Below are 20,099 nucleotides of genomic sequence, written 5' to 3' on the forward strand. Positions count from 1 at the left end.
TCCAGCGGCATTAACCTCCCAAAACCGCTCTGCCCTTCCTTTTTCTTCTTGGCCTCTTTCCTTTTCTCCTCGGACACAAAACAAACGCACGCACAGTACAAATGCACCTCTCTCTCAGTTCCGCTGTGTACAATTTTCCAGCAGAAAATTTTGCACTAACACCTTGTGAAAAACCTGCATTTTCTCTCCTGAAATACTACTTACTCTTACCTGTTTACTGACCGATCCCCAATCAGCAATCACTCTTCCGCTATTCCTCTACTCTCTCTCCAGACACACACAATCACGCTTACCTGGACTAACTGGGAAAACTGGTTGATTGATTTCTTCATTTATTGCTTTGATTGTTTACCGATTGATAATAATGGCGCTATCAGCTGCCGACTTGCCGATGATGTATACGCTTCTCGCAAATTCATTGAGCGGCGATCAAGGCGTGCGTAAGCCAGCCGAAGCTGCCCTAGCTCAATCCGAGAATAGACCTGGTTTCTGCTCTTGCCTTATGGTAATAAGCGTTTATATCATTCATATGTATACGTATATATTAGCAACTCCTAGGGTTTAAGAATTACCTTAATATCGCGTGTTAGTTCATATAATAGTTCAACGGTTTAATCTCAATCGTGTCGTTGTTTTGGACAAATGTAGGAAGTTATCACTGCAAAAGATATAGTGTCTCAGGTGGATATCCGGTTAATGGCATCCGTATATTTCAAAAACAGTGTTAATCGGTATTGGAGGAACAGGCGTGATTCTTTGTGAGTTTCATTTTCTATTTTCTCGAGCTTTTGAGTTCTTCATGCTTATACTGTGTACCTATAGGAAATATGTTTGTATTATTAACTAGTTTGCTGTTATTATATTGACAAGCATAATAGTTGTTGTTATTGTTGTTATTTTGGCTTGAGATATTCTTGACTACTTAGACAAGAAAAGTTCGCATGTGTGGGTTGTTGTTAAACCAGAAGGTGCTTTTAGACATTTGCGATTGGCGTGTACTTGGTGCAAGGTGGTACACATTCTGAATGGTCTGCGGTTGGAGCAAGTCTTCACTGGATAAATTATTTGGGCAAATTTATTGTTGTATTAGGTTATTGTTATATTAAGTTATATGTTGCTTAAAAAATATCTTGTGTGGTTGATTGGGAATAATTTTCTCTGTTTTTGAGTTATCAGTTAGGCAAAGCAGAAAATGCAAGTATATGGGATTGAAAATGATGATGTAACTCTTTAGGATAGACACTGGTTTTGTACCATTTACTGATCCATTCTCAAGCCTGTACTCAAGATATCCAAAAGTGAGGGCTACTTGTTAAGAAGAAAAAGAACGGTATAGCTGTTGATTTAAGCTTTGAAATATTTGAAATTGTGCCAACGCTTTCTGCAATCTGAAGAGCTTTTAGATCATCCGGGCCATTCTGCTGCTTGAACATGAGGTGATTTGCATATGAAACAAGAGTGGAAATATATGCCTTTTCTCACCACGTTGTTTTATATTCTGCAATAGCTATATTATTACCGCACTAAGGATTAAAAAAAAAACTGAGCCATAATTGGGTTGTTAATGAAGCAAGAAAGGATGCAACATTTTCTCTCATGTGTGTTTTCATGATGGTAACTGGATTTGTACTTACCTTCTGATTGGGTCAGGGAAGAGGGACTAAGATTCAGTCCTTCACTTGATTTTAGATGCAATGGTACAATTTATTCCTGCCACCCCTTTCATTTAAACTTCATTCTATGTTGTTGGCACAGACAGACATTTGCTGCTTTCTGAGATACTGTCTGTTGTTTATTCTTGGCAGGGGAATTAGCAATGAGGAGAAGATTCATTTGCGGCAGAAACTGTTATCACACTTGAGAGAAGAAAATGATCAGGTCCTATTTTTTTTCAGTTTGTATGCATCATATCTATCTTATCTAGATGTCTAAACTAAATCACTTTCGATTTAATTTTTTGTGGAATTCTGGAAATAATATATTGTGCTCCCTAATTTCTGGCATTTGCAGTTGTTTAAAGCCATTTCTGTCTGATTTCATTGATTACTTACTTGATTTGGTTGAGTACAGATTGCTCTTACCTTGGCAGTGCTTATTTCGAAAATTGCTCGGATTGACTACCCAAAAGATTGGTAAAATCTATGCTCCTGATATAACTCTTTTCTTAGGTCCACTATATGTTTAGAAATTCTGAGCAAAATTTGCAAGTAAGAGTATTGAAATCAATAATTGGAAGCATTGTATTGCTTTTAAGTTGTAAAGAGTTAATATTTACTAAATGTAAGAATTGTTTTGTTGCATCTGTTAGACATCATTAATTTTCTGGGCCAAAGTGGTGTCATTTTTATGGTTCTTTTACTTAGTTGATGATTGTTGAAAGACTAGCAGCTGTCCTCTAACTTTTCGGCCATGTATTAAGACATTAAGGCCCCGTTTGGACAGCTATTTTCCGCTAAAAAATTGCGTCGTTTTCCGTAATCACATTTCTCTATTACCTTTTTTCCTCACATACATCAAATCGCTACAGTAATTTTTCTACAAAAAATCCAAGAAAATGCAATCCAAACAAGGCCTAAATTTCTGCAATGCATCCTGGTTGCATTCTTCATTTTTACTTTTGAAATTCCTTTTATGCTTATTTTGATATTTGATTGTTGAAGAGCATAAAATATTGTCCAGGTCATCAAAAGGAGAGCTACATGGTATAAATGGACTAGTCAATCAGGGATTGTGTTGTTAGGCTGCACATTGACAAGAGGATAAGGATTGATCCGTCTTTTGTGACTGTGGAATCCTGGATGGAAGGAGAAATATAATTGCCAAAACTAGCTTTTGTCTGTTGAATGAGATTAAGCTGAGAAGTTATTTTGCTTGAATGTCATCTCATGGAGGAGTAACTACCTTGTATCAGTAAATAATTAACCTCGCGCTATAGAGGCATTGGTCTGTACATATTCAATTTGTGTAAACAAGTAATAGTCACTTTTCTTCTGAGGCTAGTGAACTGAGGTCATTGTTTCCTATGGGGATGTGTGGATAGCCTTCCTACCTTCTCATTTCTCATATGTACTAACAAAAACACAAAAAAAAAAGACAATGACAAAGAAGAAAGAATTTTGGAATACTGATTCTGTGGGTGGATTTTTCTCCTCACAGTTGGGTATTTTACTAGCACTTATTGCACTCCAAAGTCCTTTTGTTTATTTTCTGCAATTTTTTTCATCTCTTACATTACTATCTCATAATTTCTTCTACAGGCCAGATCTCTTTTCTGTCCTAGCACAACAACTTCAATCAGCTGATATTCTTAGTTCACACAGAATTTTTATGATTCTCTTCCGATCTTTGAAGGAGTTGTCCACTAAACGTCTTACTGCAGATCAAAGAAACTTTGCTGAGGTGCAGACTACTGTTACATTTTGCCCTACACTTAGTCATTATTATTATTTTTACATTTTAATGTTAACAAAAATAGTTTTGATTGCACAATTTACTTTATCAAGGATTTGCAAGAAATTTACAAATAAATTACTTTTTTTTTCTAATCGCTTTACTATGTCTTTTAGATGACTTTTAATAAGAAGTTTATTCTATGTAATATGCTTTACTATTTCTTCTATTTGAATATGTGATACACATTAAAAATCTTGTAATTAACTAAAGCATTTTGAAGAGGCGTAGTGATCTTTGAGAAAGTTAAATCACCATATCCACTTGTTGTTAGGTAGTAGAGGTTGGTATAGTGTCCTAATAGCTTGATACCTCACTCCTCTCTCTTGATATTTTGTTCACTTATCTTTGTAGAATGTAAAACATTATCTTACTGTACAGAAGCAGCTTGGAGGACACAAAATACTTGATTTGGAATAAGGTCATTAAAATATTGGAAATTAGGGTTTGTTTTGATTTGAAATTGGTAAGCTGACTTTACTAGATAACATCTACCCTTATGCAACTCTTTTAAATTTTTGGCAAGTTGCTTCAAATTGCAGTCAAGGTAGCTGTGTTGAAATCGACCTCCTTAAGAGTTTCACTAATTGCCTTTCTGAGTACAGCAGTGCTTGGCTTCAATTTATATTCTTTAGGCTTGTCTCTCTCTTTGTTCTGTACCTGAGAGTTGAGGTCTTCTGCTTAGCACATACTGACAATTTCTTCCCTGGGACTCCTTTGGGCTTGAAACAGTTTTCTGGTGCGCTTGGAATGATTTGATGTTGTTTTAAAGGGGTGGATTTGGATGGTGGACTAGATTGTTTGACTGTTTAACCTTCCTGCAGAGTTCTAGCCATTTTGAAGTCCTTTTAGATACTTATGAAAGAAAAAAAAGTGAAAAATGCAGCTCTTTTAGACTGTTTTGATCATGCCATCTGGAGCTATGCAGCTGTCGTGTGAGCTTAAACTTTATTGAAGATTTTTACTACATTTTATTGGCCATCTTCATTGTGATAGAAATCTATTTTGTTGTAGCATATGCTATTTTTGTGTGATGTGTGATGCTTTATTAATATGCTAATCTTCTACACCTCTCATGATGGTTTGGCTCGGGCAATTCTGGCCTATGTTGTAAGAGTTCGACATTTATCTTTGGCAGATATCAGCCAAGTTTTTTGATTATTGCTGGCACCTTTGGCAGAGAGATATGCAAACTATACTGCAGGGTTTCTCAGTTCTTGTTCAAAATTCCAGTCTTGGTGCTTCTGAGTTACGCCAAGATGATCTTTACCTTTCATGTGAAAGATGGTTTCTTTGTTCAAAGATAGTACGCCAATTAATAGTTTCTGGCTTTTCCAGTGATTCAAAAGTTATACAGGTAGTTGATCTAGTAATATCTATTCTTTATCAAATTCAGATTATTTAAGCCTATTATCTATTTTTGAGGTATTTGAAGACTGGCATATAATTTGACAGCATTAATTTCATTCAATTTCTTTTCAGGAGGTACGCCCGGTCAAGGATGTCTCTCCTATGATGTTGAACGCCATCCAATCAATTCTTCCATACTGTGAGTTTTCATTCTTGATGTTGATTATAGGATATTTAGTTCTTAGTTTGTTGACTTTTCTGCTTGACCTGAAAATCATCCATAGTTCCTACCAAATCAGTGCATGGGAGTCCTTGTCTCAAGCTTGTTAGGAAAACATTCTAACTATAGACTTGTTTGGCAGACAAGTTTTTTGCCAAGTTTGTCTGTTACAAGTTTTTTTAAAACTTTAGCTACAATAACCTCAAAAAACTTCTCAAAGTTTTTAAGCTATACACTTCAAAATATATTAAAAAAAACACACTTCAAAAATTTTTAAAAAAACTTCTACAGTAAGTTACAGTAAAGTTTTAGACACACACCCAAAAAACTCTTGATCTAGAAACATTGTCAAAGGAGAAGTGGTGGGGGTCTGATCTACTAACGTGATTCTGTAATCCGAGATATCTGAATTTGATACAAGTATAAGATTGTGTTAGCTTTATTTCCCATTGTTGAAATTGAAACATATCCTCCTATGAATTCTAAAGTAGAACTTATGAGTGTATAGAGCATGGGTTCTAGAAGTATGGACTGCACACACCCGCCTAATAATTTGCATGGTTGTATTGCAAGTTTTTGCCAAGATGTGGAGATACCCTGATTTTGGTTTGACATTATCGTCTGCTTTACTTTTACATGTTTACTTGAGGGTCTGCACTTTCTTTGGATGCTCTGCTGTGCAAATTTACTTGCTCATTAAGCTTGTTGATTACTGATTTAACAAGTATAAGATTCTGTTAGCTCCATTTTCTCTGGTTAAATGTGAAACATATCCTTTTGTGAACTTCTAAACCATAACATGTGAGTGTATAGAGCGTGGCTTATTGGAAGTATTGTCTGCACACTCCTGGTAACTTGCATGGTTGCATTGTAAAAGTTTCTGCCAAAATGTGGAGATACCCTGATTTTGGTTTAACTACAGATGCATCTTTCCAGGAGCAACATCCCAAATTCTGGGACTTCTTAAAGAGGGCTTCTATCAAGTTGATGAAGATTTTAGTTGCAATTCAGCTCAGGCATCCTTACTCATTTGGCCATGAATCTGTCCTTCCTGCAGTCATGAACTTCTGTTTGAAAAAGATTATGGATCCTGAACCATATCTATTGTTGTTTGACCAATTCTTGATTCAATGTATGTCAATGGTGAAAACTGTTCTAGAATGTAAAGAATATAAACCAAGCTTGACTGGGCGTGTGATTGATGAAAATGGAGCTACACTTGAGCAAGTGAAGAAAAAAGTTTCTAGTGCAGTTGCTGGTTTACTGGCTTCTCTCCTCCCCAGTGATCGTGTGGTACTTTTGTGTAACATACTCATTAAGAGGTAAGAGCATTTCTGTCTAATTCAATGTGCCTTCTATTCCTTGCAGTTTTAAGTTTTGTGTCTATCTAAATATCTGTGATGATATTAAACCCAAATACATAGTTCCTGGTAAGGAAGAAATTGTAACTCAAATAAGATGAAAATGGTAGTCCTCTGCCTCTTAATACTATTTATAATAATTACCTTTATGGTTGTTGATTGTTCATTTGATTCAAATGTCTCAGTCAATTTCTTCCTAATGAAATTTAGTTTTGGCAACCCTTTCATTTAATTTAGTTGGTGGGAGGGTTTGAGTTGCTTTGGTTTTGCTGAATAGTATGTTTATATCACTTGCAATTGAGAACAAGGTCTAGATATGTGGGTACTGTTAAACCATTACAAAATATCTATTATACATTCTGGGATGGTAACAGCTTTTAGGTATACTACCTCATTTCTGCAAGAGGTGGATGCTATTCAAGCATAATTGATTTGCTTCAACCTTTAATCGTGAGAGAGCATTAAAATTCTACTGTTATTTGTGCCTCTTGTTAAGCTGCAATTTTCTCTCTGTTTGTCTTGTTAGTGAAGGAAGTAGAAAACTTGGTCCAATTTCAAAACAGGATTTGATGCAGTTTTGTAATCTTTAACAAACTGAATATTGGATGTTTTCTTTACTTCTTAATCAGAATTAATATCATCTCATGGTTTTGTTGCTGTGGCCTCTAATTTTTTTTAACAGGTATTTTGTCTTAAAAGCAAGTGATTTGGAAGAATGGTACCAGAACCCAGAGGCCTTTCATCACGAGCAGGATTCAGTATTGTGGTCTGAGAAATTAAGGCCCTGTGCTGAAGCTCTATACATTGTTCTTTTCGAAAATCATAGCCAAGTAGGTGCATTTCAGTCTCTTTGTTTAGCTCACAATTACTCGGCACCCTGTCTGTTTTTTCTAAAGCATTTTTTTTATATTCCTGAGATGTGCAGCTGCTAGGTCCTGTTGTTGTTTCCATTCTTCAGGAAGCGATGAATGGCTGCCCTTCTTCAGTAAATGACATAACTCAGGCATTGCTCCTCAAGGATGCTGCTTATGGTGCGGCAGCATATGTTTATTATGAGCTTTCTAATCATCTGAGCTTTAAAGACTGGTAAGTACTTTTCCTGCAGCAATGTTTGGGACCATATGCTTGTTGCTTGGCTGCAGGATGTGTTTGTTGTGAACAATGTATCCTATGCAAATGTCTAAAATCAAGCTATGAATGAGAATTTGAAGTGTTGTTTGATTGCAAATTTTGCATGTAAAAACCAGTTTGGACGCTGTTGTAAGAGCATGACATAGTTTATTAGCCTATTCTATCCTGTATTGGGTATTTGAATGTAGAGTAATTATGCATTTGACTTCTTGTATGCAAATATGTGAATAAATACTCTTCAGTTTTTTTTGCTTTTTAACTCTCTTCTTGTCATTAATCTACAGTCATATCCTTTGCATTTTAAGTTTTGTTTTCTGTTGTCATAGTTTTAAAATGATAGCTTCTACAATTATTGTAATGTTAAGCATGTGAGAATGAACCAATATACATGTATAATGACATATAAGCAGACATCTCAACAAAAATATGAGAGAGAAAAAACTCACCATAAAGAAAAAACCTGGGACAGCCTCCCTGATTATGTGGAAACAGTTTGTTCCAAACATTCTCTCAAGTTAAAGGTTCTTAGTCAGTGTCAGCACTTTAGGTTAGTTTATTTGGCGAAAGAACTCGCAATGTTCTTGGTCTGCAAATCTGACTTTTTTGCCCTCTTCCTCTTTGCTTCTTTTTTATCCTCTGTGGGGACAGTTTATGTTTTTCTTTTTTTGGGGGAACGGGGGAGGGATGGCTATGGGCTAAGTTGTTTCTCCTGTACTCCTAACCAACCGAAATATTAGCTAATGCTGAAAATTACAAATTATTATTATTATTAAGAACCAATCATTGATACAGTCAGACCATTACATGCTTGTGTAAGCAACATGATGACAGGTTCTGGGAAATAGATTGGCTAATTCTATTTGCTCTTCAAATGTATTGTTATTTCATTCTCTTGTATGCTGTAGTTAACTCAGTATTAAAAATTTCTTAGTAACCCTGTATGGTGATTTTATGACTTCACATTCCTTGAATTTGTGATGTAGGTTTCAATGGTGCACTATCTCTAGAACTTTCAAATGATTGTAGCCTTTAAGGTGATTTTGTGACTTGCCGTTCTTTCAAAACTGTTTGTAGGTTCAATGGTGCACTATCTCTAGAACTAACAAATGATCATCCAAATATGCGCATCATCCATCGGAAAGTGGCATTAATTCTTGGGCAATGGATATCAGAGGTAATATGACGCTCTTTGTAGATTCATGTGCAAGTATGCAGTCATTGTGCTGGATGAGCTTGGCAATATAACCTGGTGTATAGCAGATGTCCTGTTATGCTAGAGTTGATCAATCAACTCTCAAGGAAATTTCTTTGAATCTTTCTACAAGTGATTGTAGTATTTTATGGGCTTGAATTAGTAGAGCATATACTGAATGCCATTTACGTTGTTTGTATCATGGTATAATTCAGCGTCTGACAATGCATCTGTAGTAATTTATGGGCTTGAATTATTATAGTAGATGCTGATGCCATTTGCTTTCTTTGTATCATGTTATAATCCAGCATCTGACAATGAATATCTAATGATAATTTGTTTGCAGATAAAAGACGACATGAGAAGATCAGTGTATTGTGCTTTGATCAAATTGCTTCAGGACAGAGATTTGTGTGTCAGGGTATAATGCAGATTGTACCAAGTCCTATCTCCTTGTGCCTGTCTTTATCCCTTCTATGTTTTATAATTGTTCTCTAATTTCAGATTTTCCCAATCTGTCATTGATAACTTTTTCTGGTTCATAATTTAAGCTGGCTGCATCCCGATCTGTATATTTTCACATTGAAGACGCGAATTTCTCAGAGCATGACTTTTTAGATCTTCTACCGGTGTGCTGGGATTTATGTTTCAATCTAATGGAGGAAGTACAAGAGTTTGACTCAAAGGTACTTTAAAGCTTCTTCTCAAAAAAGTGCACATAGCTATAACGTGAAGGTCAAATTGTGCTCTTATTTCTCTCGCACTAATTGTCCTGCCAATTTTTGCTTTCTTCTGATTGTAATTGCTAATTTTCTTGGTTTTCCTTCAGCAATAATGAAATATTGTTGTATACTGGCTTATTAAGTTCCAAGAATCTGATCCATTTATTGCCTGTGGGTATTGCTTTCTTTGTTTTCTTTGATATGCAATGGTATCAATTAGTTAATGCAACTGTCTCTTTATTAAAGCCGACTGCATTGTTATGGCAGAAGAAAAATACAGTGCAGTATATGGCTGCTTGCTTCATGTATCCACAACCTGATTTTGGGGCAAAAGTAGTTTCATGTTTAAATCAGATTAAATAGACAGTACCGAGATGTTAGCTTAAAATGGAAGCAGCCTGGAATAGTTTTGGGACTTTTCATGTTCTGTTGTTGGATATGCCTTCTGCTTATTTCTAAATTTGCATATTTATATAGATGTCATCTGTTTGACAGAACTTTTTTCTTCATTCTCCACCTGCCTATCTCCTATCTCTCCAGGTTCAAGTTTTAAATACAATCTCTGTCCTTATTGCGCATGTGAATGCGGTTATCCCATACACAAATAAGTTGTTGCAGTTTTTCCAGAAGGTAAATGTTACTGTTTATGGCTACTTTGGCGCTGACTGATAAATTTGGCTCCATTAGTGTCATGGTTAGTAGAATTGGGTTTGTGCACTTGTGCTTGTGCCTTTTGATGTCCCTGCACCCTCTCTGTAAGAAAATTCTGGGGTTGGGGAAAAGAAAAATGAGAGATGGAGAAGATAACTACTATTAATTCCTAAAGGGTTCAAATTTTCTTGTTATCCACTTGGTATTTTGCATACTTTATGAAGCAGAATCCGTTATTCTCGCTGCTGCAATAACCCAGCCAAAAATATTCAACAGCTACTTCCCTGCAATTCCCTGCAATTCCCTGCAATTTGTTTGTGAATTTTGCATCCTGGGGGATGTTTGATGTTTTACTAAATTGACTTTATTCTACTTTTTGACTTATTGCATATATTAATTAGGCCTGGGAGGAATCTTCTGGTGAAAGTCTTCTGCAGATTCAGCTTCTTTCTGCATTAAAGAACTTTGTATGTGCTCTTGGTTATCAGTTACCTATCTGCTACAACATGTTGCTACCAATTTTACGAAGTAGTATTGATGCAAATAGCCCAGATGAACTTCTTGAAGACAGCATGCAGGTCAGTGATCAAGTGATTCTGAATACTTCCCCTAAAAGGTTCGCTAGCATTTAGTTCAATTCATCCTACTAACTTCATTGTGTCTTTAAGCAGTTATGGGAAGCCACAATCTCACATGCTCCATCAATGGTACCTGAGCTATTGGGATGTTTCCCCTGTCTGGTGGAGATATTAGAGAAAAGTTTTGACCATTTAAAGGTTTAGATGGGAATTAACTTTGTCTTGTATTTTTGCTGTTTCTTTATGATATTGCCTTCACTCTTCATCTCAAAAGCAGGTTGCCGCTAATATAATCGAAGGGTACGTGATATTGGGTGGAAGTGATTTTCTCACTATGCATGCATCAAATATTGCTAAACTTCTTGATCTGGTTGTTGGGAATGTCAATGATAGAGGGTTGCTCTGTATTCTTCCAGTTGTTGACATTTTAATTCAGGTATTTGATATACATTTCTGACTGAATTTTGAACTTTTCCTTGTAGCATGGTGAAAGACGTTCACCTGCTTTGTTTTCTGTGTTTGCATGGCATGGGTGCTGACTTGTGTCCAACAATATGCCAACTGTAGTGTCTCTCATACAGGCGCACATAGTAAGGACTGATGAGGTAGCTTAATGCTACAATGCATACCATTGTAGAAGATTGCTTTTTGTTAATGAAAATTTACTGATTTTTTTGGGTTTTTTTTTGTTGTTTTTTTTGGGGGGGGGGGGGGTTTCAACATAAATTCATTTATTTGTTTAGAGCACCTGCAATAATTAACTATAAATAAATCTGAGGAAGGTCAAGCATATATTTCTCGATCAATCATTGTTACCTCACAAGTGTATGTAGATCTTTTGTTCTATAGTTGAGAATATTAAGGTAAGAAAACAAGTATGAAGTTTAACTTATGTTGTAATTGGTAAGTTGCTCAAGAAAATGGTGTATTGTATAATTGCTGAAATGAGAGTGTTGCTGTTATGGGCTCTATGCTTCCTAATCCAGAAGGTCAAATAGATTATGTTTAGTTGTGAAAAATTACGTAGAAAAATATCTGAACTTTAGGAAAGTTGCATACAGCACGAAGTGTTCTTTACTACTATAATGTATAACATTCAGTTCCCCTAATATTTTTCTGAGAAAAATCTAATTGCTTCTGCACATTGGCAGTGTTTCCCAGTTGATGCTCCACAGTTGATCAGCTCCACTCTGCAGGTGGTTCCTGTTATATGTCTATATCTTTTCTAGTTTTTCATAATCTCCTTGATGATTTCTATTAATTTTTTTGAGAGACAGTCTTGAAAACTTGAGCATATTTCTTGGTGTCACCAGAAACTAATCTTAACATGCTTGACTGGAAAAGATGATCATGATCCTTCTCGGACAGCTGTAAAGGCGGCTTTGGCAGCTATACTTGCAAGGACATTGGTCATGAACACCAATTACCTTGCGCAGCTAACATCAGAACCATGGTTAATCTTGCATCTGCAAAGAGCTGGTCTTTCAGTTGAAGAAAATATCCTTCTATGCCTGGTAGACTTATGGCTTGACAAGGTTTGTTTATCTGAAAACTTATAATGCCTATAAATTTGCATTATTATGCATGTTTAGCTTCTAAATTTCTTCAGAATATCAGCTTGCATTTGATTTGCTGTGTTATGCACAAGGGGAGCTCTTAGGTTATGGTCTTTAATGTAGATTCGAGGACTTGTAATACCTAGCACGTCTAATACGAACAATGACGATAACAATAACTTGAATCCCTTCCCACTTCTTAAATCTCACCCTTCCCCTGATGATGTTTTTTCTTTTTTTTTTTGAAAGTAACTATAACTCAATATTATTAATCTCTATACCATTGATATGAAGATGTTCAATCGAGTTTGCCATTTCCATGAGGACCCAATTTCATCATTGATTACTGTTCTTTAAACAGAGTTCTAGATAGTTGATCAATTAACTGTTGTTTTTTCATTGTTAAAGGTTGACAACGTAATTTCAATTCAGAGGAAGACATTGGGTTTAGCCCTCTCTGTAGTTTTGACTCTGCGGTTGCCTCAGGTATTAGATAGGCTTGATCAGATCCTAAGGTAAGCAATGAATTGTAAACATTTGATTACCTGTTATCTCAATGTAGTATGACCCTTTTAATCATGCAGTGCTCATTTATATTGTGTGGCAGTGCATGTACAAGTGTAATCTTGGGTGAGAGTGAGGACTTAACAGAAGAAGAGTCCAGGTTTGATTTTCCAGCATCCTATATTTAAATTTCCATGACAGTTCAATTGTATTAGCTTTGATCCTCCCAGAAATGGCATGATAATTTATCTCGTTTCTTTTGTGTGTTCTAAATTGTTACATGCAACAATAGCAGCGATATTAGCTCTGGCCAGCCTCATGTCCCAAGCAGAGAGTTCAGGAGGAGACAGGTAAACATAATTGGTATTTACTTGAAGGTGAGGATTTTACTAGTAGGAATTATTTCTTGCTCATCCGTTGTTTTTCTTTAGATCAAACTTTCAGACCCAATTAACTTAGTATCACTGGAGAACTCGGTGAGAGAGAATCTTCAAGCATGCGCTGCTCTTCATGGAGAGGCATTTAATTCAGCTATTGGTAAAATGCATCCTGCAGCCCTAGCCCAATTGAAGCAAGCATTGAAAATGTCATAAGCTAGAAGCTAGATTGGATGTTTCAGGCTGGGGCCTTTTATTATGTGAGGGGTCTACATGCTTTCCATGATCCCCAAAAAGCTGAGGACAGTATAGGTACTTGTCATCTGCAAACCTAATGCTAATGTAGCCAAGCCTTGCATGAGATACCGACATAACCTATATGCATATATAGGGATTGCACCATTTGGTTTAAGGTCTCACGCTTGTCATTTTCACTTGAAAAGATTAACTCTTTTGTGGTTTTGAACTCCTATAAATATAGTAACTGCCACAGTGAATAATATACATGCTAACATGCGAAAAACTTTCCTAATATGTAACATTTCATTTTGATAAATTTTAGTTATTTTTGATAGTTGCATCCGCAAAATTTTATTTTTCCTCTTCTATTGCACACAAATTGGGCGTGTCATAAGAACTAGTTGAAATAATTCCAGGTGTTCAAGGTTCAAAATCTTGCAAGTTGAACTTCGAATAAGTGAACGGAATAAATGGTGGATTAATTTATATTTTTTCATTCAGAGTAGGGCTCAAAATAAAATCATATCAAACTATGCCTATCCTGTGGTCTCCATTTACTTTATTCCTATAATCCTAATAAACTCTTTGGTCAATTTGTTGGGTTCGACCTCTTATCATGGAACATATGCTTGGTTTATGCTTCTTGTTAAACTGTACTCAAATCTTAAATGAGTATAAGATACAAATTTCCAACTTGTGTTTGTTACGCCCTACGTGGTGCTCTATTTCTATTAGTTAGTTTTTCTAACATTAAATCCTCCTTTTGCACAGGTTTTGAAAATACTCGAACTTCCAGATTGTGAGTGCTCTGCAATGAATTCGTATTTAGATAATATTGTTTTGCGGATAGGCTTGTTATCCATTAACGAGAGTCACTGCAGCATGGTAATCATTCTGTTCATTATCCTTTTTGTCATCCATTCATGCATGTTTTTTTCGAGGCATGAGGATCAGAATCTGTAGGGCTGACCAGGTCTGCATGCTCGTTCATGGCAGATGTACGGTAATTGAGGGTAAATGATTGAATTTGTGGGGCTTTCAGGTGATGTGCAAGGCTTTTTTCTTCCCCTTTTTTTTTTTTTTATAAAAAATAGTTTATGTAAATGTATGTACGAGGCTTTTGCTCATTCTTTCTCCATTAAGTATGAAGGAAGGGAGTCATTTTGGAACGTTTCTGTGCATTATCAGGTGTTGGTTCTGCCACGTGGGATTCCAGTTATGTGCATATTTTGTGTGCCGAAGTTGAGTCATCTGATTTCGTGCTTTTTGTGTTTCTTTTCCAGTTTTCCAAAGGGAAAAAAAAAGTACCGGAATAACAGTTTTGGATGTGGTTGGATGATGCTTGTTTAATAAAAAAATCTGAAAAAAAGGTTCATTTTGATTGCACATGTTTTATGTGACGTTAAAACTTGCTTATAAATTATGCTAATCTGCATTACACAAACCATATGACTTTAACTCTGCACCCTATTAAACACCATTTTTGAAGAAAAGAAAGTATCGTACAAGAGTATCTTTATGCATACATACATACATGAACGCATTTGGATATGCTCTTGGACGTCTTAGCGCTAATTATGCGCAGTTACGAAGCCACCATAGCTCTCACACACAAAAATCAAATGCTATTTTGTTGTTCCTAGTTTCTATCAGTTTAGTCGATATTATACAATTTAGGCTTCAATCTTAGGAGGCTAATATTAATTATTAGGGCTTAATATAAAAAAGGAAAAATCAAGCTAAATATAGCTCACACATAGCAAAGTTTATTCTGTTGTCAACAATTTCTATCTATTCATTTAATATCATGATTTTGCCTTAAAAATGATAGATGGCAAACGTTGCTTATATCTCTAATCGATATGATTCACATTGCACTTAAAATATATATATGCCCAGGATTGACAGAAGAAGTCACTTCTCATCCAAAATTCCATTTCAACTTCCAGAAAACTATTACGATAGCAGATCGAAGCATAAACACAGAAAAGATACAACACCACAAGCCACTGAGGAAAAGAGACTTCCCAATGACAAAACTATACTTTACTGTATCATATATGTGTATTTTGAAAAGGCGTATTCTTTTTATCCAATTTTGCAAGTCTAGCAACTAGGTAAAAGTTTTAGAACCTTTTTGATTGTAGACTGTCTTTTTGCATTTCCAATCACATGCACGAGGACATGTGTCACCATGGCTTACTGCACATGTTGAAGGACAAGATCATATACTTCCCCTGCTGCAAAGAAGTCTAATTTTCAAAATGGTCTGTCCATATACCAACATTCAATTCCAAAGATCTCTAACGTCATAGCTCCTGAAGTACTCTTCCAATCTGGGTTAATATAATACATTCAGTTTAAATGACACTGGGACGCTATTCGGGATATAGCACTAAATTCCAAAAATTATCAGGGCTCAACTAGCATTTAGAAAAATGTGTGGTTAACCAGGACAGCATAAAGGATTAGCATCCCCTATCAGAGTAACTATGACAAAAGCTTCATATGGAAGTTAATCCATTGCTTATTCAAAGTGATCATCATCTAGGGGAAAAAGAATTTAAGAAATGACAGATATAATTGTGCTTGATGCTGACAGAGATGTCCTTTCTTCACCTAACGAGGGCAAAAAGAATAATTTCAAAATGGCAGAATAACACTTGGATTCCTGACCAAACAATACAGGATGAAAATGAAACCCAATTAAACGAAAGCCCCCCTTGAAGTTTACAGTGCAAGACGCCTTCCCTTTTTCTCAGGCCTGAGCCTGACAAGCCTCAGAGCAACTTCAGCAGCAGTTATATCAGCTGCTCTTCCAGTCACCGGTTTTTCATGTGCAATTAGTATACTACACTAGCACTTAATCGTGTGCGTTAATAACATAGACACAGAAAGATAAGTACCATAGTGGAATTGTTTACAGAGAGGAGGGGGTGGAGGAGGGGGAGAAAATGTGGCGAGGAAAGTAACTGCTGACGAACTCGGCGGCGGATTCATATTTGGTGACCAATTCAAGAGAGGTGAGATCCAAATCCCTCTCCGTCTCCCCTCTTTCATCATCCGGAAACATCCCCCTCAAACTAACTTCTACTGCTCTTTGTATAACTAACATGCATCTACCTAGAGATTTTTCCACGGAGCTACAACCAAAGAATAAATAAGAAAAGAAGGGGATTGGGATTTGATATTATTATTAGCAGAGGTGCCGCGCATTGGCCACCGCTGAGGTGTTTGTTAATCTGTGTTATATACTGTAAGCCTGTGAGGTTGTAACTACTCTTCTTCCCTCTTCATGGGGCGGGGAACTGCGGATTAGGGTTTCGTTGGTGTATTCTTTTTTATTTATTTTCCTATCTATTCTTTGGGTTTAATTACAACAAGACCCTTAAACTTTTTTTTTTGCCCCAATTTCACCAATCCCCTCTGTATTGTTGATTTGTTTCTCATTTGTCAAGAATGAATTTAATATGTGAACAATTACTTATTTGGAAAGTCGTACCAATTTCTATTTGTTGGAGCATGTGATTGGAAAAAGAGTGGAAAAAAATCCTCCACTTTCTTGGAGAGACGTGCCTCTCTCGTTTTGTCGTGCATAAGACAGTTGTTATATCCAAATCGGACTGGCTGATTCGATAGGTCCGATCGTGAATTAGCCTTCTTTTCAAATTGATTTATAGTATAAAATTGCTTTGGTTAAAAATCAGTCAAAATTATCAGAAATTAGTTAAATCAGTGACCTGATTCGATTGATTGATCATGTTTGCAAACTTTTATTTCTTCTTTTTCTCAAATATAATTTGAATTATCTAAATTGTAACACATTTATTTATTAATAAGAATAAAAAAACGCCACCCACTTAGTGTAAATTTCAAAATTACTCGCTTTCTTAAATGATTTCTAAATCAAGATATTTCATCCTTATGATCTTATCAAATTAGTATCAATGATTTCAACTTGTATTAATTTGTTTTAATTTAGTTTTTCAAGTAGTTTTGGTGAATGGACATATTTTATCCATGGACTTGCATTTTTAGATATAATTATTAGGTGTAAATTTGATTGCAAGTCTAATATTTTTGAAACATTATTTATGATTGGTCGAATATAACCAAGAACTTAATTTCAATATTTATAAAACTTATAAAAATATAAAATAATTATGACATCATACTGACGTTAACGAGTTTTTGTGAACGATCCAATCGATTCGATCAATTAACTCCTAACCTAATAGTTTAGCGGAGTCGCTATTTAGTCTGAGTTTAATAACATTGGCATAAGAATTAGATTGATATGTAATCAGAGAGCTATCTCTCATTAAACATTTTTGTGAGAGTGCTTATAGTGTAACCAAGCAAGGGAAAAACTCAAAAAAAAAACTCGACTATTTATAAAACCTTAATTGCGCTGCTCCCCGTTCTTAAGACAAGTATCCATTGTATTTGTAAAATTGATCCCTGCCAATAGAAGTAATTAAAGATGGCCAAAATTTTAGACTAGAGCATCTCACTGGGATAGATTAGGCACAAAACTAGCTGGACTTAGGTGCACTAAAGGAGAAGTGTAACGCTTCATTATTTACAAATCTAGAATGTACCGTAGTGCACCTGGTCGAGAGGTGTGTTCTCGCCGTTCAGTTATGGCCTTCCTTTCTCTCTCAAGTGTAAGTGTAAGGGTAGGGGAGATGACAATATCAAGAGTTTGGTTTAAGAGAGGCAATGAATGAAATTAAACCAAACTGTATTTAGTTTTCTAATTCTTTTTGGTGTCTCGTTTGTCTAGTTTCCATATTAGATTAAGAAATCTCAAATCAGTTTTCAAATAAAATTTTAGTTTACAATTATATTTGTTTTAGTAAGTTTTGAAGCTTATTAATACTATCAATCTAGTAGGTTATTATTTAAAAAATTGAGTTAAATTTTACAAATAGATTTGAGACAAAGTCTCATAGTTGAGATTTGTGAGTTATCGTAAGCAAAAAGTTACGACTTGATATTGTTATTGTTTTGTTGGGTTTTGAATTAAACAAAATTATTAAGGAATTTGTTGAGTTTTAAAGTAAAATGCCTCAATTAAGTTATGGCTAAATACTGATAAAAATTTAGTGTATGATTAAACTTTAAAACTGAATTTCAATTTTAACTGATAAATTTATTGGACATTGAAAGAGATATATGCTTACAGGTGAAAGGGCAGGTTGAGATCGATTTCATTGATATATTGTAGAGTATTAATTCTGTATTTGACAATTAATGGATGTTAGCATGTGTGTTGTATGTATGTATGAACTTTGTGTACTGATCGATAAGAAGCAATTTAGGGAAGGGAAGCGAAGGGAAGGGAAGGGTCCTATTTGTAGTAACTCAAGACTTGGAGCATTAATTGGATCGCATGTAGAAATAATTAGTACGAGGTGAAGGCATATAATTAGGGAAATTTGTCAAATTGGTTACTAACATTTACACAAAAAAATATTTTTAGTTCCTAACATTTAAAATTAGTCAGAATAGTCCCTAACATATAAATTATGATCCATTTTGGTTCTAATACTCGTATTTGCTCATTTCTTCCACTAAAAATAGCATGCATTTTTTACGTGGACATATTTTCAAGGGCAAAATCGAAAAACAGACTTGATTTCCCTTCTAAAGTAAAAATACATCGGACCACCACCCCCCATTCACCTTTTCCCCTCAAATTACAACCACAAGAAAATATGCCCATCTCCAAAATCATCAAAATTTGTCGAAACTACTGCAGAGACAGCAGCCAGAGTGCCTAATCAACTCATGCCTATCTAAATTCAGCTGGAGCCAGCACTTAAGAATCAGATCCCCGAAATTGACGATCAAGGGTTGAAACAAGTGATTAAGGCCCCATTTGACACATCCATCAGAAGTCTCAGGATGTTAATAGGGGAAGCTGATCAAGATCTGGTCTCAGAAGTTTTCTTCAAGAAAATGAAGGAAACTGAATTATTTGCCGACATGAAATTGGACTCGCCCAACTCCAACAACAGCAACAACAGCAGCCACACCGCTAGGGGAATCAAGCCTCAAATTGACGCGGGTGCTTTTCAGTTGGAGGAGAAAGCAAAGGCCTATAAAAATGCTGGCGAGACTCTGGAAACAACCAAGATTTCCTCACCAAGACAGAAAATTGACCCAGAAGGAAAGATGATCAAGAAAAACAGCAACAACATGGATGACGCTGACAATCAAAGAGAGGTTAAGTGGGAAGAGAATCATGGTGGGCTGAATATACTAAAATGGAGTTTAACCAAAATAAATGCTATTTGTTCTTTTGGTATTGTCATAGTTTGCATCTTGTATTCGGAGGTGTCTGAAAGAATAAGCAGAAGCAACAACAACAACAACAGAAGAAGATTCAATTCCACATTTACACTGATGATAAGTGTGTTTTTCAGTTTTACTCTTGAAAATATGTTCACGTGAGAGAGGCATGCTATTTTTAGTCAGTGAAATGGGCAAATATGAGTATTAGAATAAAAATGGACCATAGTTTATATGTTAGAGAGTGTTCTAACTAATTTTAAATATTATGAATTAAAGAAAAGTTTTTTGTGTAAATGTTAGGGATCAATTTAGCAAATTTTTCTATATATTATACAGGAGCAATGAAAATGATAAGAGTTGACTTGGAAGTCTTCAATTAGTTTTTCCGCAATAATGCGGGGCCATGCATTAATTTGGGGCCCCTCCTTGACTTCTAGTCCTGTTTCTGAAGAAATTAAGAAGATCGC

At 35.5% G+C, this 20,099-nt stretch overlaps 1 protein-coding gene across 5 annotated transcripts; it reads left to right on the forward strand.

The window, feature by feature from the left end:
* The first annotated feature begins 80 nt into the window (after window positions 1–80).
* LOC113775751 (importin-11) lies at window positions 81–14,696 on the forward strand. Of its 5 annotated transcripts, XM_027320751.1 has the most exons (26): window positions 81–505; window positions 649–758; window positions 1,806–1,878; window positions 2,071–2,132; window positions 3,258–3,399; window positions 4,589–4,807; window positions 4,933–4,999; window positions 5,943–6,342; window positions 7,064–7,211; window positions 7,307–7,467; window positions 8,587–8,686; window positions 9,051–9,125; window positions 9,256–9,390; window positions 9,967–10,056; window positions 10,479–10,655; window positions 10,749–10,853; window positions 10,933–11,091; window positions 11,807–11,851; window positions 11,969–12,190; window positions 12,620–12,726; window positions 12,819–12,875; window positions 13,008–13,065; window positions 13,147–13,404; window positions 14,104–14,217; window positions 14,329–14,374; window positions 14,521–14,696. In XM_027320751.1, the coding sequence occupies exons 1-23, from the start codon at window positions 365–367 to the stop codon at window positions 13,306–13,308; spliced, it is 3,015 nt and encodes a 1,004-aa protein (XP_027176552.1). In that variant the 5' UTR covers window positions 81–364; the 3' UTR covers window positions 13,309–13,404; window positions 14,104–14,217; window positions 14,329–14,374; window positions 14,521–14,696. The 5 variants fall into 5 exon arrangements, with proteins under 5 accessions (XP_027176552.1, XP_027176550.1, XP_027176551.1 ...); XM_027320749.1 differs by having other exon boundaries at window positions 14,104–14,374; XM_027320750.1 differs by lacking the exon at window positions 14,521–14,696 and having other exon boundaries at window positions 14,329–14,507.
* Window positions 14,697–20,099: the final 5,403 nt, after the last annotated feature.

Source organism: Coffea eugenioides, chromosome 6 (genome assembly GCF_003713205.1).
Source record: "Coffea eugenioides isolate CCC68of chromosome 6, Ceug_1.0, whole genome shotgun sequence".
Lineage (NCBI taxonomy): Eukaryota > Viridiplantae > Streptophyta > Magnoliopsida > Gentianales > Rubiaceae > Coffea > Coffea eugenioides.